We start from the raw sequence: 24,116 nt of genomic DNA, 5'->3' as shown, positions 1-24,116 counted from the left end.
ATTAATGCAGGCCAACGACTGGCACAATTAGTACTGCTACCTCAGGTGCAAACGAATAATAGTGCTCAGAGACCTAAGCGGGGTAAAAAGGGATTTGGTTCATCAGATGCTTTTTGGGTCCAAGCGATTGGAACTCAAAGACCAGAATTGAAATTGTTTATTAATGGGAAAGAATTTTCAGGATTATTAGACACAGGAGCAGATGTTTCTGTCGTAAAAGCTGATATTGAAGGTTTGGTCTTGTGGGGCCCTGGTTACCCAGGGGAAAAGGATGGAAATGCTAGCCCACGAATAACTTGTTTACTCTGTAAAACTGATTCAATATGTAAAAAGCATTGTGTTAATTGGAGAAAATGTCTTGCTGAAATACCTATGTTACATGATACTCCCAATACCTTGTTTATTAGAGACTCGGGACAGAGTGTGTTCTCAGGACAAAGTGAGAACAGTTTTTCAGCAGAAGTGCACAATTTACCTTTGAAGGGTACCCCCATTTAAGAGGCTGGTAGTCAATGACGGGTAAGATTTCCTTGGGACAAGGAAACCTAAGACAGGATATACAGCTTAGCTCTGTATTATCCAAAGATGGGTAATCCTTGATACCTGAAGGAAACAACCTAAGACAGGCACAGTCTTCTTAAAATATAGTAAAAAAGGGGGAATTGTTGGGAGCCATTAAGGCTTTTCCCTAGATTGGTGTCTCTGACTCAGCTGACCGTCCTTCGCCCAGAGTCAACAAGGTTTGGGGTTATGGAAAGTTCAAAGAGGTCTGAGAGAGGATCAGGTGGTGATGACACGAGGGTACTGATAGGCCTATCTGTAATGATGTGTTTTGTATTGGTCTGTATTGTATTCTGGTGGTGGTAGCATGAGAATGTTGATTGACCTGTAGCTGTGTATAAATACCTCTGGAAAAACAAGTCGGCGTCAGCGCAATAAAGACGAGATTGACCCAGAGGCTGTGTTGGCCAGGAGTATCCGCACGATAGAGAATACTGACCCAGGCATAGTCGTCGACCCGTAGGAAATATTGACCCACGAATAGGGGTCGACCAGTAGAGATAGTAGGCTGGTGGCTCCCCCATGTTAGGGTTAAAAACTCTTCATCCTCACGCCTCACTTCAGAACCCCTACTCTTGCCTGCTGGCTCCGGCAAAGTACCATCTTGAGAAACTTTCAAATAATAAAATAAATCTAAAGAAAATACAAGGAAGGGAATAATTCACCTGACCCTGGCCAAAAGGGGGAAGCAGTGGAAAGAAGAATAAACAAGGCAAGGCCAGACATGAACAGAAAGCAGATGGAGATGATGCACAAAGTCAAAATCGGTTCTTTGGAAAGAACAGTAAAATTAAGTAGCTCGCTCTGCCAGCATTGGGTGCCAGTGGTTCATAGCTGCTGCTTCTTTCCTTTGGATGACAGAAGCCACCGTTCCTAATAGGTCCTGCCATCCTCCTGGACCCTCCTCTACTTCCTCCCCCACCAAGGATGCAGAGGCATGCTGCCTGAGTCCCGGGTGGGTCACCAGAGCAAGACTGCTGAGGCCACACGGTCTCACTCCTCCCGTCCCTCTGCGCCTCCTTCCTTCCAGGGATTCCTCAAGTGCTCGCCCTCAGGGAGTCACGGGCACCACATCTCTCTCAGGCTTGGCTTCTAGGACAGCGTGAGCTAAAGCTGAAACTGAAGAACTGAAGAAACCCTAAACTAACAAATAACAACACAAACACAGAAACATGATAGGAAAACATCCATGAGTTACAAGGCTCCCTATTAGAAAGGTATCAATTCCCCCAATAGATTTATAGATTCAAAACAATCCCAATCAAAATAAAATGCAAACATTTAAGAATAGTCAGCTGGGCGTGGTGGAGCACACTTGTAATCCCAGCATTCGGGAGACTGAGACCAGAGGATCAGGGTTCGTGGACAGCCTCAGCTATTTAGTGAGGCCTTCTGCAACTCAGGGAGACCCTGTTTCAAAATAAAGAATACAAAATAGGGCAGGGAGTATAGCCCAGAGGTCGAATGCCCCTGGGTTCCATCCCCAGATCCGCAAAAAAAAAAAAAAAAAAAAAAAAAGTCAAGGCAATCTTAAATAAGTATAAAGCTGAAGAACTCCACAACCAAATACCAAGACATATTATGAAGCTTTTATAATAACCGGGTGGGCACAGTGGTGCACAACTGGGATACCAGTCCTTGAGAGGCTGAGGCAGAAAGATTGCTGATTTGAGCCCACCTGCATAGAAACTGCCTATATTAGGATGAGAATTGGTTCTTGGAGGGAAAAGAATGACTAACCTTGTTGTATACAACACAGATGTACATACAGTACATATACAGAAACCCAATATATTTGTGGCATTAAATTTCCTTTGGTGTGCCAGGTGTGGCAGCACACGCTTGTGATCCCAGTACTTGGGAGGCTGAGATAGGAGGATCGCAGGTTTGAAGCCAGCCTCAACAACTTAACGAGGCACTCCAAAACTTAGTGAGACCCTGTTTCCAAATAAGAAATAAAATCAGGCCAGGGGTTTAGCTGGGATGTAGAATGCCTCTGGGTTCAATCCCCAGTACCACAAAAAAGAAAAAAGAAAAAAGAAGAAAGAAATAGCCCACACTTTGACAGCTTGTAAATATGAACCGGGGCATACCTTTAACAAGGGATAGTTGATAGCTGTAACCCACATGTTGGTAAATGGAGCTTCCAAGACAATGGCATCAGCCGGGCATCCTTGAAAACAGTAAAAAATTTAAAAGAAGAAATTAGTAATTCCTCTATACCTATTCCACCTGCCCTAAATAAGGGTCCTCAAGGTCTTGTACACAAACTCCCTGTATCAAAATCATTTGTGAATCTTATTAATGCAAATTCCCAGACTCTACACCACCAACTTCTGAGCTCCAATCTTGGAGGTAAGGGCTGAGAAGGTTAATTTTTAACAAGACCCCTCCCCTGCTCCTGAGATTTCAATGCTAATGATAGTTAAAACCACTGACAAGACGTTTTCAAGACATGAAAATGAAGTACCATAGGAAGGCAGAGAGCTCCACAGACCATCGTGAAGAATGTGCCAGAGGCTGATTAGGTCGCTGTGTTTAACACACCCTCTGAGAACAGTTACAAACTGTACATGGGAGGAGGGTTTGTGCAGCAGGCGTGGATGCGGATGTGGGTATGTACATGTCTGAAGGCATATACGGGTTACTGATCAGCGAGAATTTTCAGAACTGATACCAATGAGAAAAGGCCAGAGAGTCTGAGCTGCCTTTTCCCCCAAAGTAGCTAAGACTAAAGCCAACAGTGGTGGCTGTCAGGGTTAGAAACTAAACAGAACTTTGTTTCCTTACAAAACCAAAAGAAGAAAGTCGGGCATGGTGACACATGCTTGTAATCCCAGCCCTTTGGAGGCCAAGACAGGAGGATCACACAGGTTTGCGGCCAGCCTCAGCTACTTAGTGAGGCCCTCTGCAACTCAGTGAGACCCTGTTTCAAAATAAGGAATAAAAAATAGGGCTGAGGGTGTAGCTTGGAGGTAGAATGCCCCAGGGTTCCATGCCCAATATAACAAACACACACAAAAAAGAAACTGTGTGTGTGTGTGTGTGTGTGTGTGTGTGTGTGTGTGTGTGTACTGGAGATTAAACCCAGGGACATTCTACCTCTGAACTATATCCCCCAGGTATATTTTATTTTTTATTTGGAAACAAATCTCACTAAGTTGCTAAATCTCACTATGTTGCTGAGGCTGGCCTCAAACCTGTGTACTTCCTGTCTCAGCCTCTCAAGTACTGGAATTGCAGGCATGCACCACTGCACCTAGCTAGAAGAAACATTTTAAAGCAGATAAATGGTTTTGGAACCTTTAAATTGTATAATATTATGGTAATAAATATTCTAATTTTTAATCTTTAAGGAACTGATCTGAGCCAGATGTGGTGGCATATGCCTATAATCCCAGTACTAGGGAGGCTGGGACAGGAAGACTGCAGGTTTGAGACCAGCCCTTGGTAAGTTAGTGAGACCCTGTTTCAAAATGAAAAATAAAATGAGTCTGGGGATATAGTTCAGAGGTAGAAACTCCTGTGTTCAATCCCTAGTTCCATAAAAATAAAGCCAGACGTGGTGGCGCACGCTTATAATTCCCGCACTTGGAAGGCAGAGACAGGAGGATCACGCAGGTTCGAAGCCAGGCTCGCTGGTTTAAGAGACCCTGTTTCCAAATAAAAATATTTTTAAAAATAGGTCTGGGAGTGTAGCCTGGAGGTAGAAGGGCTTCTAGGAACCCCAGTACCCCCAAATAAAATAATAATAATAAATAAAAAATAAAATAAAATAAAAAGTGACCTGGCCCTATTCAAGAGATTCTAATTCATAAAACCAGCTTGGATCCAGGAAAACTGCATTTTTTTTTAACAAACACAGTCAACAGACTTAGATACAAGCTGTTCTCAGATCACTTTGAGAGACACATCACATAAGACAGACTGAGGAAAGCAAATCCTGCCTGTCATTTCAGAACACATTATTTTCCTCCCCTGTAATTTAAGTTAATGTCACTTTCCAAAGAAGATTTCTAAAGGTGGTTTTACCTATTTCCTTAATATTTATTTTAAACTTCATAACCCAGAGAAGCAGCCATTCTTTTATATTAAATGGAAGAGAAAGCTTGTTACACTCTCAGAAACTGCCCGAGAAGGGTGTGCCTTAGGTATCTGTATGTCCACGTGTACACACCAGTCTCTTGATCACTTTTATTTTCCCACCTCAAGCCAAGAAGTAATACCATTGAAGCATGTTATCTTACCTTTCTCTTCTAATGCTTTTGCAGCATCTGTTGCAACTCTGTAAAGCAATAAATAGCAGTGTATGTGTGCAACAATGGCTTAATAGTCAAGGAAGTAGCATTACAAAATCCAGATGACTATTGGATGAAAGTTCTGGGCTTTCTGAATAGAAAATACATATGGACGCAAATTATGCACAGGATTTCAAGAGATTCCTCTGACCCTACATTAAAGATCCTTTTCTTTAAAACTCTCAAGAGGCTGGGCGTGGTGGCACACGCTTGTAATCCCCGAGCTTGAGAGGCTGAGACAGGAAGATCGTGCAGGTTTGAAGCCAGCCTCAGCTGGCTTAAGAGACCCTGATTCCCAAAAATATATAAAATATGTCTGGGAGTGTAGCCCAGAGGTAGAGGGCCCCTGGGTTCCATCCCCAGTACCACCAAAAAATAAAAAATAATAAAAAATAAAACTCTCAAGAAGAGTTCCAGAATGGACTTCGGATATATAGATCACTATGGAGCTGAAGGGGCCTCTCCTGTTTTTCAAGCAGGCACCTGAGGTGCTGGTGAGGTCTCTGGTTACTTCTGGAGTATGAGAGAGACCAGAGAGGGTCCCTTCCCCTAGCTCAGGGTCCCTTCCAGGGCTAGTCACTGCCTTTGGTATAACTAAGCCCCAAGTAGCCACCAAAGAAGATGGGTTCTGCTCGCCTTACCCTGTACCCAGAGAGTGGCCCCAGAGACACACAGGGGTGGCGCCACTTCTCATCTTGGTCCACTCGTAGACACAAATAGCATCCGTGGTCAGTCCCGCCTCTGTGGGCTTCCCCGTAGAGTCCCCAAAGCCTGGCAACAAAAAGACAAGCACTGTGTCATCACCTCCCAAATGAGGGGACATCAAAAAAGCCCCCTGCCCGTTGGGAAATCTGTGAGCACTGTTCGTAGTACGTACCTCTGTAGTCAACAGACAAGACATGAAAGCCCCCTTCGCTCAGCACCTAGATAACGAGGAAACTGCGGTCACTTTAGTTAAGTAGCAGATGTAAACAGAAAAGTCTCCTCCTCAACACGTTCACATCCCCGGTTATGATGGTTTCATAGGTGGGAAAAATTAGTATTTTTGAAATCTGGTGTTTGACTTTAAATCTGAACCCGGCCTGGCTCTGCCAGTCACCAGCTGTGTGACCTTGGCTAAGTTATTTGGCTACATAAATAACCAGGTGTGGCAGCACATGCCTATAATCCCAGCACTTGGGAAGCTGAGACAGGAAGACCTCAGGTTTGAGACCTCAGCAAATAGCAAGGCTCCCAGCAACCTAGGGAGACCATTTCAAAACAAAAATTAAAAGGGGGGCAGAGTGTGGTGATGGCACACCTGTTAGCCTAGCACTTGGGAGGCTGAGACAGAAGGATCCCAGGTTCGCAGCCAGCCTCAGCAACTTAGCCAGGCCCTCTGCATTTTAATGAGACCCTGTTTCAAAGAAAAAAATAAATAAAATAAAGCTGGGGCTGTAGCTCAGAGTCAGAATGCCCCTGGTTTCAATCCCCAATACCGCAAAATAAAACAAAATTTAAGACACTTGTGTCTGATTCGCACCTGAGTCTATGTGTAAACATTACGTTTCCCTTTCTACAGTATGATTCACACCTGATTCATACCTGGGTCTATGTCTAAATGTTGTGCTTCCTTACTACAGTATGGATTGCGTGGCCAACATTCACTAAGGAACTTTTGTATGTGTGTGTGGAGGGGTATTGTGGATTGAATCTAGGGCATTCTACCTCTGAGCTACACTCCCAGCCTTATTTATTATTCCTTGTTTTGAAACAGGGTCTCACTAAGTAGCTGAGGCTGGCGTGAACCTGCAGTCCTCCTGTCTCAGCCTCCCAAGATTACAAGTGTGCTCCACCTTGCCCAGCTATTAAGGAAATTTAAATACAAATTAATAATGAGAAACTAAATGGAGTTTTAAATATCAATTCAAACACACTCCCTCCAAAACAGTCAGCATACAAAGCAGCTAAGTATCCAGAGAAATGAGAATACTTGAGTGTTGCTTGTGGGACCACGTGTTGAAGGACATTTTGACAACACATGCTTTTAATCCCAGCATTTGGGAGGCTGCGACAGAAGGATCGCGGCTCACTGCCAGCCTCAGCTACTTAGTGAGGCTCTTTGTAACTCAGTGAGGCCGTTTCAAAATAAAGAATAACAAATAGGGCTGGGGGTGTAACTTGGAGGTAGAATGCCCCTGGGTTCCACCCCCAGTACTGCAAAAAAAAAAAAAAAAAGTACTCAGATTTATCTTTCGGAAAATGCAAGGAAAAAAAAAAGAATTGGCTGGGGATATCACTCAGTGGTAGATCACATACCTAATATGCAAAGCCTAGGTTCAATCTCTAAACACTGTGAGAAAGAAAAAAAAAACCTAGACGCTTAAAGTTTTCTGTAGCAATACTACTTAAAATGAATTCAGAAAACCAAATTAAATCTAACAGCCATGGAGTTACATTAAGTAATTATTTGTAAATAAAATGAAAGATTAGCCGGACGTGGTGGCGCACGCTTGTAATCCCCGCGCTTGGGCGGCGGAGACAGGAGGATCGCGCAGGTTCGAAGCCAGCCACGCTGGCGTAAGAGACCCTGTTTCAAAAATATAAAATAGGTCTGGGAGTGTAGCCCGGAGGTAGAAGGGCTTCCAGGAACCCCAGTACCACCAAAAATAAAATAAAATAAAATGAAAGATTAAATTATACAGCTCTTAAACTGGTTAATTATCATGACTATGTAAAAACATGAAAGAATGTTTATAAAGTAACATTCCGTACAGAGCATGACATAAACTTATACCATGATAAAAACCTTTATATAAAGAGAGAAATAATTCCTAGAATCCCAATACTTGGGAGACTGGGACAGGGGGATCATGGGTTCAGAGCCAGCCTTGGCAATTTAGCAAGACACTCAGCAAACTAGTGAGACTCTGTTTCAACCTACAAAACAATAGGGCCAGGGGTATAGCTCAGAGGTAGACTGTCCCTGGGTTAAATCCCTAGTACCACAAAAGAAAAAGGAAGTAAGGAGGAAGGAAGAAAGGGAGGGAGGGAAGGAAAAAGGAAGAGAAATAAAGACCAGGGAAAATGTAAGTAAATTAAAATAGCTGGATTAGATGGTTGAAGGTTTGAAGGAAAGAAGGAAGCAAGCAAGGGAACAAGGAAGAAAGTAATAAACATTTGTTTTTAAAAATAAATCACCTTAAGCCGGGCGTGGTGGCGCACGCTTGTCATCCCCGCGCTTGGGAGGCTGAGACAGGAGGATCGCACGGGTTCGAAGCCAGCCTCAGCTACTTAGCGAGGCTTTCAGCAACTTAGTGAGACCCTGTTTCCAAATAAAATATAAAAAAGGTCTGGGAGTATAGCCCAGAGGTAGAAAGCCTCTGGGTTCCACCCCCAGTACCATCAAATAAATAAATAAATAAATAAATCACCTTCCGGGCATGGTGGCACACACTTGGGAGGCGGAGACAGGAGGATCACGTAGGTTCGAAGCCAGCCACGCTGGCTTAAGAGACCCTGTTTTCAAATTTAAAAATATAAAACAGGTCTGGGAGTGTAGCCCAGAGGTAGAAGGGTTTCCAGGAACCCCAGTACCAAATAATAATAATAATAATAATAATAATAATAATAATAAATAAAGAGGAATCACCTGTTCAAGGCAGGAAAGGGATGGCTCAGGAAGTATGTTGCATGGAGAATGCTGAAGGCAGCTCTTGATACCCAGAAGGTGCCCGGGGAAAGTCTCACTAAACCAGTCCTTCCCCACCCACCCTAACCACACAGGACGTTCACACCTACTGCCCTTCGGTTCACACCTACAACCCTTCATCCTGGGAACACTGAGGCCATGCGCACCTCAGCTCGAGTGGGCGGATGGAGGAGGGAGGGGAAACACATTCCCCTGGACTTCAGCTCCCGCCACCTCCCACGTGGGGAGAGCAGCAGCCAAGTGTGGGGTGGAAAGCAAACCAACACGGCAGCAGACTCTCCTGCCCAGGCAGAACTCGCCCAGTGAATGTGGGCCGTGGGGGCGGGTGCAGAGGGCTGCCTGTCTGCAAGGGGCACAGGGGGAAGAAGGTGCTGAGACAGGGATCTGGCCCCACTGTCAGGGGAGAACCGAGGTAAGAGTCAGTGCCTGGGAGGGGAGCTCTGCCCGGCCCCCCGGGGCCACAATGGAAAGATAGCTCCACCTCCTGCAGCAGACATTACCGACCAGTCCCAGGCAGAGATGCCAAGTGGTGAGGCCGCCATCTTCCTCACACTTGGAAATGAAGGGGCCGTCCCAACTAGTTGGAGATCTGCTGCAGGGAGTGAGGAGGGAACATATGGCCACCAGGCCACCCTGCGAAGCTGTCCCTGGGACTAACACAGGGGCTCGAATGCCTGTGTGTTACCGGGATTGAACCCAGGGTCGCTCTACCATTGGGCTACACCCCCAGCCCTTTTTACAACTAAGCAAGGGTCTTGTTTAGTTGCTGAGGGCCTTGTGAATTGCTGAGGCTGGCCTTGAACCTGTGATCCTCCTGTCTCTCAGCCTCCCAAGTACAAGGATTTTAGGCTTGTGTCACCAGACCTGGCTCTTGAATGATTTTGAAGAGAAGACATTCTGTATTTTTATTCTATACCACTACAAAGGTAGCTTCTTATAAAAGAAGTGATAACTTTCCATTTAATGTACTCTCTATCCCATCCCCTTTGGGTGTGGGGGAGGGGGCAAATCAAACTGTGTTCAGTTTCCTCTGGAGATGAAAGGAATAAGGTCATGGGTCTATCTGGGGACTGTTATAGTTTGGGTTGGAAGGTCCCATGTCCATTGAGGCAGCAATATTCAGAGGTGAACTGAGTCTTCAGGGCTCTGACTACAGCAGTGGGTTGACCATTGGGATTCAATGAATGGTAACTGTAGATGGTGGGGCTTGGCTGGAGGAAGTAGGTCACCCTGGACTTTGTCTGTCCTCGGTCCCTTCCTCTCACCCCCTTCTCTCTCTGCTTCTCAGCTGTCACAGGCTGAAGAGGGTGTATCATTTCCTCTGATACACCCTCCTGCCACCATGCTTCTCCCTGGAGCTAGCCAACCATAGACGGAACCTCTAAGTTCATGAGCCAAAATGAACTTTCCCACCTCTAAATTGTCAGCATTTTGGACACAGCAACACAAAGCTTACTAACACAGGGACCCGGGCGTGCCCATATCAATTTCAATACGCCATGGTCAACCTAGGAAGAGAAGCCTACTCACAAGACTCTAAGCCCCAGATGCCTCAACCTGCCTCAACCCACCCCCGGGGGACTTCTCAGGAGATACCCATGATGAAGACTGAGGAGATCTTTTGACTGTAGCCCAGAGCACAACCAGTGGGGACTTGTGAAACTGGTGCTTTGAGGCCTCTTCAGACATACCTTTACCAGCATAATTCTGTGATGGGATGCCCTATATCGGAGGTTAAAAAAAAAAAAAGCAAGAATTAGAAATTCCAAAGACAAATTTAATAAATAAAAAGTGCTCTCATGCTGTTGGCCTATGATCTCTCGCCTTTCCGTTAGGCTACGCCAGGATAAGTGACCACTGATCTGCTACATGAATATTGTATACCCAGATCTCTCCAGAGCTTCTTAGCATGAGCATTTGATGCACTACTCATAACCCATCTCTTTTTACTTCTACACAGCAAAACTTATCTCTAGGAATATTTTTAGAAGCTAAAAGAAAATGAATTCCAGAACGTGGCTTTTTAGAATAAAGGACAATGGAGTCAAGTTGTGCTAAAGTATGATATGCCTGTACCCCATCCGCTCTGCCACTGAGTCCAAGAGGAGGTGAAGGAGACTTACCACCCTACAAGAAAGACACGCCCCCTCCCACCGCCACCACCAAAATTATATTGTCTGCTCTAGCATTAACAAATGAAAGTTAAAAATGATTTGAAGGCAGAGAATTCTTTTTTTTTTTTTTTTTCGGTGGTACTGGGGTTCCTGGAAGCCCTTCTACCTCTGGGTTACACTCCCAAACCTATTTTTATACTTTTTATTTGGAAACAGGGTCTCTTAAGCCAGCACGGCTGGCTTAAAACCTGCGCGATCCTCCTGTCTCCACCTCCCAAGCGCGGGGATTATAAGTGTGCGCCACCACGCCCGCCCGGCTGAAAGCAGAGAATTCTTAAAAATCATTTACAGTTTGCATTAGGGCCCAATTAAACATTAGCGGATCATGGAACCCTTTTAACATCTAGTTAAAGTTGTAAACCCATTTCCCAGGGGGACATGTACAAAGACTTTAAATTTTATGTACAACTTTAGGGAAGGCATTAGGGGACTCTCTTGACTTTCCATGGATCTGAGGTCTAGAGCCACCGCTTTAGATGTGTGAGCAAGAGTCCTGTCACCTCTCCTTTAAGGAATACGGTTCTGTACTCTGTACTCTGTACTCAGTACTACCAGTTTAGAGTTAAACAATAATTTCAGTTACCTCGCCTTCCTAACAAGGCCCTCTGCCTGGCCTTGCACCTTCAACCTCTTGGATACAAGGCAGGCAAGCCCCTTACCGCCGAGCCGTATCTCCAGCTCTCTGCAGAAGTTCCCTTGTAGGCAAGTCTGATCCTCGTTGCAGCCCCGCTCCTCTGCCTGAAGTCACTGCAGGTCGCAGCTGCTCTCAGTCTCCCCTCTTTTCTCTTAAGGCTGAGGTTTGCACATCTCTGTATTGTAGCCTGTACTTGAAGTATTTCTCCATCCCCTGTTGTTTGCCTTAACCTTGGGCACCCTCTCTAAATATTATTTTGTGAGGCTTTTCTTATCATGTAAAACCATAGAAGAACATTTAATTTACAGGATTAATGCTAAATAAAGGACTCTCCACTGCGGTTTCCTGAAGACACCACCGATTTGGAAATTGTTCTTCCTTTACTCCTCAATGCCTATCGCCTTTCCAGTCATCCATGGGCTGACAGCTCAAATAACGGTTGGAAAGAAACTCTCTCAATGGTATTTGAAGACTATTTGGAAATAGCAGAGCATTGCAATGAAAATATGTGTGCCATCGTAAACTTTGAGTATATTCAAAGAGATTGAGGCAAAGTGATGATTTTAAAGGCAAAATGAGGATTAGCTCATTTCTTTTTCTGGTACTGGGAATTGAACCTGGGGTGTTCTTACCACTGAGCTATATCTCATCCCTTTTTTATTTTTTGAGACAGGGTCTCACGAAGCTGCCCAGGTTGGCCTTAGTCTTCCTGCCTCATCATCCTAAGGACTGGATTACAGGCCTGCGCCAACACACCAGGCTAAGATATTTTGAACCAATATCTTTAGTTATAAGGATTAATAACAAGGAGAGGCCTGGGCCTGATGATGCACACCTGTGATTCCAGTAATTGGGAGGCTGAAGCAGGGAGATGGTAGGCTCCAGGCCAGAATGCTGTCATTTAAGAAGAATCTATTTCAACTTTTTTGTGTGTGTGTGGTACTGGGGTTCCTGGAAGCCCTTTTACCTCCGGGCTACACTCCCAGACCTATTTTTACATTTTTATTTGGAAACAGGGTCTCCTAAGCCAGCAAGCGCAGCTGGCTTCGAACCTGCGCCATCCTCCTGTCTCTGCCTCCCAAGCGCGGGGATTACAAGCGTGCGCCACCACGCCTGGCTTATTTCAACTTTTTAAAAAATGTTATTAAAAGGGCTGCAGAGCTGGCCATGGTGGTGCACACTTGTAATCCCAGCACTTGGGAGGCTGAAACAGGAGGATACAGGTTTGCAGCCAGCCTCAGCTACCTATTGAGGCCCTTTGCAAGTCAGTGAGACTCTGTTTCAAAATAAAGAATAGAAAATAGGGCAGGAGGTGTGGCTCGGAGGTAGAATGCCCCTGGGTTCCATTATTGCAAAAAGAAAAAAAGGGGAGGGCTGGGGATAGCCAGGCATGGTAGTGCACACCTTTAATACCAGTACTTGGGAGACTGAGACAGAAGGATTACAGGTTCAATGCCAGTCTCAGCAGTTTAATGAGACCCTCCAAAACTTAATGAGACCCTGTTTCAAAATAAAAATTAAAAAATAGGGCTGGGTATGTTTCTCAAAGGTAGAATACTCCTTGGATCAATCCCCAATACTACAAAAAAATAAAAATAGCAAGGGTAACACCAGTTTGAGATTGAACAGATAGCTCCTGGGCAGATATCCCTGCATGAGTATTTTTTTGTTTAAGGTTGCCCTGGCCTTTGTACAAAGCTATGTTCTGGCAGAGTCTCCTGTGAATAGTTCTTTTTACCAGGAATACCTGCATGAGATACCTTCCTTCATTACTTCCTGGCTTCGTTTACTTCTTGGTTAGGGCTTCACAAATGTGATAGGCTTTATCCATTATTCTTTGTAGGTACTGGGTATTGATTATTCTTTGTAGGTACTGGGTCTTGACTCAAGGGACGTGCTATCTCTGAGCTACACCCCCAGCCCGATTTTATCTATTATTTTGAACCAGGGTCCCCCTAAGTTGCTGAGGCTGACCTCCAACCTGTGATCCTCCTGTCTCATCCTCTCAAGTACTGGGATTCCGGGCATGCACCCCACTGTCTGGTTTCATATTAGATATTCTTGAGGAGTAAAGGACTCACCGACTTTGGGACCAATATCTAGCATTTGGAAGAAGTATCCTTTTCTCCCCCTATGCTCTTTAATCTGTTTCTTAAAAACAAAATCCAAGTAGAGGCACTCACCTGTGTTCTGCGCTGCCATGGAGATAAACAATAATCGGGTTCCCGTCCTGCAGGGCAGCCTCATACCAGCAACGGTCCTGTCCCTTGGCGTCTTCCCCCCGACAGCTGGGTACCGTGTGCCTGAAAAGCAAGGGGGATGAGGCTGCAAATAGCCACAAAGGCAGGAGTTCGCTATCCCTGCCAAAGTCTGAAGCTCTCCTAAGATTCGTGTGAATGTTGTTTATGTATGTTATATTATAAAATATTTACTTAAATTTTTATCTGAGTAATATATGCACAAGTCAAAATAATAATTCAATACCACAAAGTATCTTAGGATGAAAACCACCACTTCCCTGACCCACCACCACCCCATGCGAGGCAAGCCCTTTTAACCATTTACTGTTTGGGGGGGGGTTGTTGTTGTTGTTTTTGTGGTCGTAGAGACAGAACCCAGGGACACTCTACTCCAACCTACACTCCCAGCCCTATTGTTTTATTCTTTATTTTGAAACAGGGTTTCACTGAGTTGCAAAGGACCTCACTAAGTAGCAGAGGCTGGCAGCATGCCACGATCCTCCTGTCTCAGCCTCCCAAGTACTGGAATTACAATTATGCTCCACCACACCCGGCTTTAAACATTTACTGTTTTAATTCTTCTGACTTTTGTGCCCATCAGCTTCCAAGACTACGGTTCTTAGGTGCAGTCCATTAAGTGAGAGAGAGAGGGGGCGGGGGGACAAGTAAAAGGTAATGGATAATGGATATTTGCCATCTGCCATTGGTTTGGCTGAAAAGTTGAAAAGAATTTAAAAGGAGATCAGTTTATGCAGGGGGAAAAAAGAACTTAAGCATGGCGCCAAGCTAATCAAATGACATTCTGATTTTCTTTCTTTCTTAATTTTGTTTTTGTATTGGGAATTGAATCCAGGAGCATTCTGCCTCTAAAATAGACCCTAGCCCCTTATTTTATTTTATTTTTAAACAGGATCTCCATAAATTGCTAAGGTGGGCCTTGGACCTGCAATAGTCCTGTCTCAGCCTCCCAAGTACTGGGGTTACAGGCGCCCATCACTAAACCTGGCTGACTTTGAGTTTAAATATCTGTGAGCGCCTATTCCTCCATCATGTTAAATCAACTAATGAACCTTGGAAAGGCAAAAGCTATCATATGTCACAGGGGGCTTGTATAACTGGTCGAGAGGTGACAGACCTTCAGTCCTCTCAGTCATTAAGGAACAGGGAGTGTGCCCCATCCCCATGGCCTCTGTACTGAGAAATGGCACCACTGCAGCTGGACAAGCTGATCCCACAAAGAGAGCTGCCTCCCTCACCAAGGAGCAGCGGGACAAAGGCAAGGAATCAGAGTTCTAAACACCAGCAGTGAGGACAAGGGAGAAGCGACATGCAGCCATAATGGCTCCTAAACATTCTATGACCAGAGGAGATGAACTATCAGCTCACGGAGATGGAAACAGGGCACTGGAAACTTGGCGGCCAAGAACAAATAGTAAGCCAGGTGTGGTGGCGCACACTTGTAATCCCAGTACTTGGGAGGCCAAGACAGGAGGATCCAGGTTCACGGCCAGCCTCAGCTACTTAGTGAGGCCCTCTGCAACTTAGTGAGACCCTGTTCCAAAATAAGAAAAAAATAGGGCTGGGGGTGTCGCTGGGTGGTAGACTGCCCCTGGGTTCAATCCCCAGCACCGCAAAAAAAAAAAAAAAAAAAAAGAATAATAGAACCAAACAGAAGAAAAAGTTGCCATTAGCATAACAGAAAAAACCCCAAGAGAATAATCATGACTTCACCTGACAGTGATTGATTGAGTGCCCTCCTTGTGCCAAGAATGATGCTAATTAGTGAGATCCTACCAGCAAAGCCTGTCACCTGTGCAAACCACAGTCTTGTAAGGTAAACAAACATTAACCAAATAGTCACAGAAACATATAAGTGAGAAGGATTCTACAGAACAAGCACAGGTGGCCACGAGCGCCTGCACCCAGTGGACGTGAGGAAAGGCTTTCCTGAAAACAACCAGGCACAGTGAGACCCAAGAGATGAGTGGCTGCAGTCAGCTAGGCAAAAGGAGGAAATGTCCTCATACATGGGAGGCCGAGACAGGGGGATTGCTGGTTTGAGGACAGACATTCAACAACTTAGCAAGACCCTGTTTCAAAAAAAAAAAAAAAATAGGGCTGGGATGTAGCTCGGAGGTAAAACACCCTAATTTCAATCTCCAGTCCCGCCACCACCACACACACAGGAGGACATGGAGAGAGCCGAGCTGTGCCAGGGGCGAGGGTGTTTGCAGTAAAAGGCATATAATGGCAGGGTGGTGTGGAATAAGGCAGGAGAGTCGGTGAGGCCAGAAGCCACAGGCAACATCTAAAAGACCTCGCATTCCAAATCAAAATTCCTAAAAAGCAAAATTAAGAAGGGGGAAGGTGTGCAGAATGACTTCCAGGAAGCACCAGCCTCCACACAGGCAAATAATGCAGCCCTGCTCCCTCTCCCTTCCAACAGCAAGACCCGGTCCATCAAGCAACCCCACCACAGTCAAAGAACTCACCAGATTCCCAGCATCACCCCAGGCTCAGACCTGAGGTAGAAGTTCATTGTGTGAGGAATCGTTGACTCCGGTTTCTTTAGATCAACAAGAAACGGGGCCTTGTCTAGAAAGCAGAAATCATTACCAACCCCCAGAATCAATTCTATATCTTTTAATCAAAAATTTAAAAATTAGACTTGTAGGTTTCTGAATTGCAAGCCACTAAATGACTAGAAAGTATTTTATTTTATCAACTAAGACTATTGCAGGAGAGGTGGGAAAACAAAACCTAAAGCTTGATTTTATTTTATTTTATTTTTTGGTGGTACTGGGGTTCCTGGAAGCCCTTCTACCTCTGGGCTACACTCCCAGACCTATTTTTATATTTTTATTTGGAAACAAGGTCTCTTAATCCAGCGAGGCTGGCTTCAAACCTGCGCGATCCTCCTGTCTCCACCTCCCAAGCACGGGGATTACAAGCGTGCGCCACCACGCCCAGGTAAAGCTTGATTTTAAATAGTCTCGATATGGTAGTTCATAATAGAGTAAGATCATTTATTCAGTCTTTATCTTTATCTCAAGCTAAAAGCAGAGGAAATCATTCCCCTAAAACATAAGAGGTCCCAGAAGAAAACAATGGGCATTCTGTTACTGAGGTGAACCTAGTGATTAGCCATAGGGCAAGAAATGTCCAGGACCAAGGGACACCACGGTCATGCCAGAGAACCAGGCTGCGTTTCACTGATGTGGCACCCAGGAGAAAAACACACAACAGTGCCGCTCTTCCCTTCCTCCCTCCCCCATCCCTCTCACTCCCCTACATCTTCTTCCTCCTCCTCCACATCCTCCTCCTCATCCTCCTTCAAATAATGCAGGTAAGAGGAAGGAGACCCATGGTAAATACAGGGAGCAGTTAGGCACCCACATTGATGTCTAATTTAAAGATAGATTGAGCTTCTGACTTAAAGCTGTCCTCCCAAGGCCATGCATCTTTCCCTGTTCCCAGCAGTTTGCAAGATTCATGCTAAACTCACTATCATCTGACTAGTTTCAAACCGTTTAAGTCTAGCCACAATTTTATAAATGACAAATCACTTTCATTATGTCATAATTTTAAGAGTAGTGAGTTTCTAATTTAGGGGAAATTCATAGAAGATATATACTTACAAAAATTAAAGTAAATGATCATGCCCATCAGATGAGGAAAAATGTGTTCTTTTAATGATTTGCTGGTAAGGCTGTTGTAGAAAGCAGCGATTTTTCTTCTGAGTTTTGAACAGGAATGAGGGAGAGATCTGCATGACATTGGGAATCAAGAAAAGTTTTCAAAGTCAGTCTTTTAAGGTTCAAATAATATGTCAAAGACTAACACTGGGGATTCCAGATAAATTGACATTTAATCCAAATCCTTTACAAAGCTACATGTAATTTCTACACCGGGCAGGAGGGGGAGCCAGTGAGTAAGGCAGGAAGGCAGAGTCCATCAAGTCCTTGCAAAGACCAAGGCAGGTGAGGGGCAGAAAGGGCCCATAGAAGGCCAAAGCTGGACTCCAATGTCACCTGTAAATGAGACTCAGACAGTTGACGACTCCTTGATTGGTTTATTTAGGAGGGGGCGGGTACTAGGAATTGAACCCAGAGACATTCTACCTCTGAGCTATATATCCCCAGCCCCCCTATTTTTTATTTTTAGTTTTGAAACAGGATCTCACTAAGTTGCAAAGCGCCTCACTAAGTAGCTGAAGCAGGCCACGAACCTGCAATCCTCCTCGCTCAGCCTCCCAAGTACTGAGATTATGGGTGTGCAGCACCACACTGAGCTGCTGTGTTTTAAATTAAGTCACAACTCAGTGCTATGGGTGTAGCTGTTATTAGTTCTAGCCAAAGTGCTAAGTGAACAGTCATCCAACCCTCTCTCTTCTGGCTGGGTCTTAGGAAATAAAACAATAAGAGAGGACCCCGTATCAGAGGTGACATTCCTTGGAGGATGAGGACCTTTGAGGAGCAGGGGGAGGAGCAGGGAAGACCTGGAGGAGCCTGACCTGGAATGAGGGAGAGATCTGCGTGACACTGGGAAGCTACTTGTAATTGTCTACATGGGGCAGGAGGGGGAGCCACGCCGGCTTGCTTCCAGTTTTGTGTACATCATCCTTTAAGTGAATCCTTCCCCTGGTTAACACTGCTCAGTAGAATCAGTTGTGAGTTTAAGGAGCTAGGAAGCATATTACTCCCCTGCCCTGATTTTTCTGTAAACCAGAGGCATTTTAGAAGATAACTATTACCTCGGTTTCACAATGAAGAGTCTGAAAAGTTAAGAACCCTACCCAGGGTCAAAGTCAATGAATGAGCCACACACCCCCAGCTTGGCCTGAGCCTGGGTCCTCCGATGGCCTCCAGGGAGCTGTCTTGGGCCTGCCGAGTGTTCTTTCCATCTGGGTGGGCAGAGTGGCCCCGGGAACAAGGCTGGGCTCTGACAACATTCTGCTCTTAGAGACTCTTGTTGGCAGGTCCCCATCACCCCTTCCACCCCTTCCCGTGTCCTTTCTCCAGGCCCTGTGTGCCCAGGGTGCTCTAAGGACAAAGCCATCAGTGAAAAACCCCTGCACAAATAATTCTCCCTCAAGTGCGGAAGCCTTTAAATTCAGGGCATTTCTCTACATCTGAAAGAGGCCCGAAGGGAGATGATGGATTCCCGGATGTTCTGCAAGATATGGGGAAGATATGTGAGCTAAGGGTGACAATGGCTCCCCAGATGTATCACACACCAATACTTTAAAATAGCCCCCAGGCTGGCAGCAGGAAGAAGAGGATGTTGTGGTCCCAATTTTAGAGATAAGAAACCACAGCCCAGAAGCCAGGCCTGGTGGCACACACCTGTAATTCCAGTTCTTGAGAGGCTGAGACAGGAGAATTGCAGGTTCAGGAATTGAGGTTCAAGGCCAACCTCGGCAACTTAGTGAGGCCCTCAGCAATTTAGTGAAACCCTTTTATTTTTTCTTTGAAAAAATAAGGATGGGGTTGTAGCTCAGAGATAGCTGTCTGTGGGTTCAATCCCCAGTACCACAAAAACTAAATAAATAAATAAATATTTTTTTTAAAAAAAAAGGAAAGAAAAGAAACCATAGCCCAGAGAAGCCACTTAGAGCCGCAGATAAAGACAACACAGGCAGATGGAACCCAAATTGCAAATATTCTGCTTCCTTCTGGCTGGCTGCCGCGGCCTGGCCTTCTTTCCTGGATTCCCTGCACTCAGGGCTACCGGCTGCCCTGCCCGTTGGTCCCCCGCTAAGTTCTCTTTTGAAGGTAGGCAGGGTAGTCTCCTGCTAAGTTTTCTTTTAAAGGTCTGCTCGGGAAGCAGAAGCAGTGGAGGGAAATAGGTTTCTTTTTTAAAGGAATAATTCATACAGGACCCTTCTCTCAAATGGCTCGAGGCACTTGTGAGAAGCACAGCTGGAAAAGGAGTGGCGGACCAGCCCCCTCAGAGCATCAGTAATGCAATGGCGCTTCTTTAACGAGGGGATTTTCAATTCAACTTCCCCTAGGTCGGCAGAGGATCAAAAGCCACCAGTGGCTGATAGACCTGATTGGAGTGAAGGATGCTGGTCCAGCTCATCCCCCACCGGCCACTGTGACGGCCACCGTGGTGCTGTGCTGTTCTCCCTGCCTATCCTCTGACCACATGGCATCTCCCGGGGAACACAGGACCTAACCCGATGGTGAAACCTGGGGGAGCCTGAGCTAACACACAGTGAACTGTTTCTGCTCAGAGGTGTGTGCCCGAGCCATCTTTTGGGAAACCAAATCAAACCTCATCTAGCAAGACAACTATTCCAAATATTAAAACATGTTGCACATCCATTCCGTGTGCTGATTCATGCAGCCAGCACGTGTTGATCATTACACCTCCCAGCCAAATCCGCCCCTGTCCCCGTCACTCAAACCCACAAAGCCGTCTTCACTGTCCACACCCCTCAGACAGATCATCCCGAGGACCTGGCCTCTCTCTCTCTCCACCCCTTCCACTAACAATAACTGAGCCTCAGTTGGACGCCTAATCGTTCTCTGATAGATTCCCTATTATTAGTCCATTTTCCCCACTGAGTGCCAGGCCCTGGCCTAGAGACCCAGGGGGCGTGTCCTGAGAGCCAGGGGGCATTCCTGAGACCCAGGGGGCGTGTCATGCTGCTTCTACATCCTTCTCTGTCTAGCCCAGGACCAAGCTCAATAAAGATCTGTAGATCCACAGATTGAATACTGAAAGAAAGGTACATTTCTTTTCTTTCTTTTTTCTTTTCTTTTTTTGGGGCAGTGGTGGTGGATTGAACTCAAGGACATTCTACCTCCCAGCTACATCCCTAGTCAGGTTTATTTTTATTTCGAAACAGGTTCTCACTAAGTTGCTGAGGATGGTTTCGAACCTGCAATCCTCCTGTCTCAGCCTCCCAATAACTTAGAGGCATGCGCCACTAACTACAGGTGTATTTCTTTTATGAAGAAAGAAACAAAACATATTGGCAGTTTGAGAAGAAAGTTTCATTTTCTTATCCCTCCCTCCCTTTCTTTTTTTTTCTTCCTTTCTTTCTTCCTTCCTTCCTTTCTTTTTTTCCTTCAACTACTTTTGAAAATGACCTGACATTAGCAGTGTGAGAGCAGGGATCTGTGCCTGTTTTGTTCACTCCTGTGAGCCCAGAACATAGGCTGGTGCCTGATAGTAGAAAATTAGTACTGTGGGAAATGGGAAGACCCAGGTTATCAGCCTACCCGTGGGAGTTATCTAAGCACCATCTGGAACTGTGAGAGTTGAGATGACACTGGAGGAAAACAGCCCTTTGGCTTCCCAAAACTCCTTTCCTGGAAATGTTTCCCATTTTTCTGGTTAAAGAAAATCCTTTGCAAAACAGACTTACTCCCCTGGACTCACCCATCTTTTTTTTTTTTTTTTTAATTCTCTGCCCCTCCTTCGATTTTTTTTTTAATTTTGTAAAAGAATAAGTCACAGTATAGTTACAGTTTAGTGACTGCTAAAATAATATAGTAGTAAGAAATCACAAAATATTTGTACAGCACCATTTTTTTGTGTGTGTGATACTGGGGATTGAATCCAGGGACATTCTACCTCCAAGCTGTACCCCCAGCCCTTTTTTTTTTTTTTTTTTTTTTTTTGCAGAGGTCCTCACTAAGTTGCTGAGGCTGACTGTGAACCTGTGATCCTCTTGTCTCAGCCTCTCAAGTATTGGGATTACAAGTATGTGTCACCCTGCCTGGCTCAAAACCAATTTTAAAAGGGGGAGAGGGGAGCCAGGAATGGCAGCACATGTCTATCATCCCAATATTTGGAGGCTGAGACAGGAAGATCATAGGCTCAAGGTCAGCATCAGCAAAACTAAGGACACTCTCAGCAACCTAATGAGACCTTGTTTCAAAACAAAACATTAAAAATAAAAAATGGTCTAGGGATGTAGCTCAGAGATAGAATGTCCCTGCATTCAATCCCCAGTTCCACTTAAAAAAAAAAAAAAAAGAAAAGAAAAGACATAGAAGGAGAATTCCTAATGTCCTGGTGAGAATGTCCCAAACTCTCAAACATCAGGAAAAAGGATTCACCTATCTTAAGCAGCTACTATGTCTGGTTAGATTTTTATAAAATAAACATAAACACTGAAAATATCATCACATGACTAAGTGTTCTTAATCCTTGAAACATATCACGATAGATCCAGAGTTGCTGGGCACGGTGGTACACACCTATAATCCCAGTACTTGTGAGGCTGAGACAGGAGGATCTCAAGGCCAGACTCCATAACTTAGCAAAACCCTATCTCCAAATAAAAAATAAAAATGACTGGGAGTGTAACTCCATGGTAGAGCTCCCCTGGGTTCAACCCCCATTATACAAAAAGAAAAAGAAAAAACAAAAGAAGAGAAGAAAAACAGATCCAGTGGTATAAGCAGTCCTGGGCACACAGAAGCCCCCCATGAATGTGTGCTAATTTAAACTCACTGGACTCCAAGAAACAAAACAGATTCCAAATACTAGAAATAGGACTGTGCTCCACCGTAGCGCATCCTACACTGGATCAATTACCTTCTGATCAAATGAAGAAATGCACCAGCACTTTATCCTTCTGGGACGCATCTATGAGGACATATTTTCTACTAAGCAGTACAAGTTACAGAAGGTCCCCAAATCCCACCCCATTATCAACAAAGCAGGTTGTTCTCTAAAAGCACGAACTGCAACTTTGATTCTCTGCCTAATCGATGTCTTTAATGCCAAAGAAACTTTAAATAAACAATTAACTACGGAAAACAGGAAAGAGGGAGGTGGGAGATGCTAGCTTTCCCAGAAGAAGTGTGTCAGGCGGTAAAGTCCTGTGGATGTCAAGTTTGAAGGGTGTAGACAGGACATCCCAACAGTGCTCAGGAGGGGAGGGCTGCGGCCCGCACCCTAGGCCAGGGCAGAGCTGCTGCCTTTGCTCTGGTCCGCACTAAGCTACAGAAGGCAGAGAAAAGATCACAACCAACATTCCAAAATGAAGTCTACTGTGTCTGCATGTGGTTCTGCAATATTTTGTCATTAGCACAAATTAAAAAGGAATTAAATACATATAAACAAAAAATGCTAATCAACCAAACAACAGGAAATGCACAAGTCTCCTGTGCCTGAGGTCTCCAATCAAGACCTGACTTTAATTAAAATAAAACTGGTAGTATGTTGCTGATCAATTCTGGTAAATTTATTTATTTATTTATTTATTTATTTATTTACTTATTTATTTGCAGTACTAGGGATGGAACTCAGGGGCATTCTACCTCCGAGCTATACCCCCAGTCCTATTTTTCATCCTTTATTTTGAAACAGGGTCTCACTAGGTTGCAGAGGGCCTCACTAAGTAGCTAAGGCTGCCTGCGAACCGCGACCCACCTCTCTCAGCCTCCCATCGCTGGGATTACAAGTGTGCACAACCATGCCTGGCAATTCTGGTAAATTTAGATGATTGTTCAAAGCAGGGATTCATGGGAGGAAGCAAGGTTTTGTTGTTGCTTTGTCTTGTTTTTAAATGTGCAAATAACCGCCATATAGACACGTCTCCAGACGTAAACAATGAGAGACCTTGGCGCAGGTGATGCCGCCTTATGACTCCAATGTCCTGTGCATCCTTAGCATCGTGGAGAGGTGCTCTTTAAAGCCAGGCCTGATAATTCACAACCGGGGAGCCCAACACGGACTTTCTAACCTTTTTTCCACCTACACAGACATTATCTTTACCTGAGAAGACGCCACCTAAGATTACAGCGCATAGTACATTATTGTTGTTGTTAGTAGTAATTTCCAAATCCATCTTCTACCTTAGAAAAATGGTACAGAGCTTGGTAAAAGAACTGAAAAGAGCTTGGTATAGGAACTGAATCATCCTTATCATCTCTTGATTCTTTGGGAAGCTTCCCAAAGTTGTAGGCTGCTGAAAAACTCCCTCCTGTGAGTCTCTCTGACCCAAACAGGCGCTGAGGCTGAGGATAAGGCGCTGCTAAGAGCCCCAGAACTCACTGGGCTCGGGGTCCCGCGAAGCCCCCGGAGCCCGGCGGGCGGCGGGCGGCGGGGTCAGGGCCAAGCTTGCTTGCCCCCTCCCCTCCCTTCCATCCAGGGCGGGGACCTTGGGCGCGGGCAGAGGCACTCACCGCAGGTTCCTCAGGACCATGTCCCACCAGGCGGCCGCAGAGTCGCAGGCAGGGGCCCCGGGCTCCGCGGCCGCCTCGCAGTCCTGAGCGTCCATCCCGCGCGCTGTCCGGAGCAGCCAGCGCCCCAGGAGCCGCCGGCCGCGCCCTCCCCGCCGCGGCGCCCACGCGCTCCGCTCCATCCCCCAGCCGCCGCGCAAGCCAGAGGTGGCCTGAGGGCGGCTGGGCGGGCTTCTCTGGCTTCCCCTCAGATAGCACACAGCAGAAACAAAAGTTTCCCAGGAGTGTAGTAGCTATGCAACATTTTATCTTAAATTGATTTCCATTATACATCTGTATGTCCGTGGGCGGACAACATATATATATGTTG

General features: G+C 45.4%; 1 protein-coding gene across 1 annotated transcript in view; it reads right to left on the bottom strand.

Annotated features, from left to right (window-relative positions):
- Nucleotides 1-23,844, bottom strand: part of ABHD12B (abhydrolase domain containing 12B) — a gene marked incomplete at both ends in the record, with an annotated part of 30,799 nt that extends 6,955 nt beyond the window's left edge. Inside the window, 9 exons of the mRNA XM_080707148.1 lie at nt 2,655-2,734; nt 4,809-4,846; nt 5,501-5,630; nt 5,737-5,782; nt 10,242-10,272; nt 13,542-13,661; nt 16,091-16,193; nt 17,237-17,364; nt 23,750-23,844. Of these exons, the coding sequence (XP_080563274.1) occupies nt 2,655-2,734; nt 4,809-4,846; nt 5,501-5,630; nt 5,737-5,782; nt 10,242-10,272; nt 13,542-13,661; nt 16,091-16,193; nt 17,237-17,364; nt 23,750-23,844 (771 nt within the window). The remainder of the gene's footprint in view (nt 1-2,654; nt 2,735-4,808; nt 4,847-5,500; nt 5,631-5,736; nt 5,783-10,241; nt 10,273-13,541; nt 13,662-16,090; nt 16,194-17,236; nt 17,365-23,749) is intronic.
- Between the last annotated feature and the right edge of the window lie 272 nt (nt 23,845-24,116).

The sequence above is a fragment of the Muscardinus avellanarius genome (assembly GCF_963383645.1).
Source record: "Muscardinus avellanarius genome assembly, chromosome: 12".
NCBI classification, from domain to species: Eukaryota; Metazoa; Chordata; class Mammalia; order Rodentia; family Gliridae; genus Muscardinus; species Muscardinus avellanarius.
Note: the sequence above shows the minus strand (reverse complement) of the source record. Positions and strands in the feature narration are given on the sequence as shown.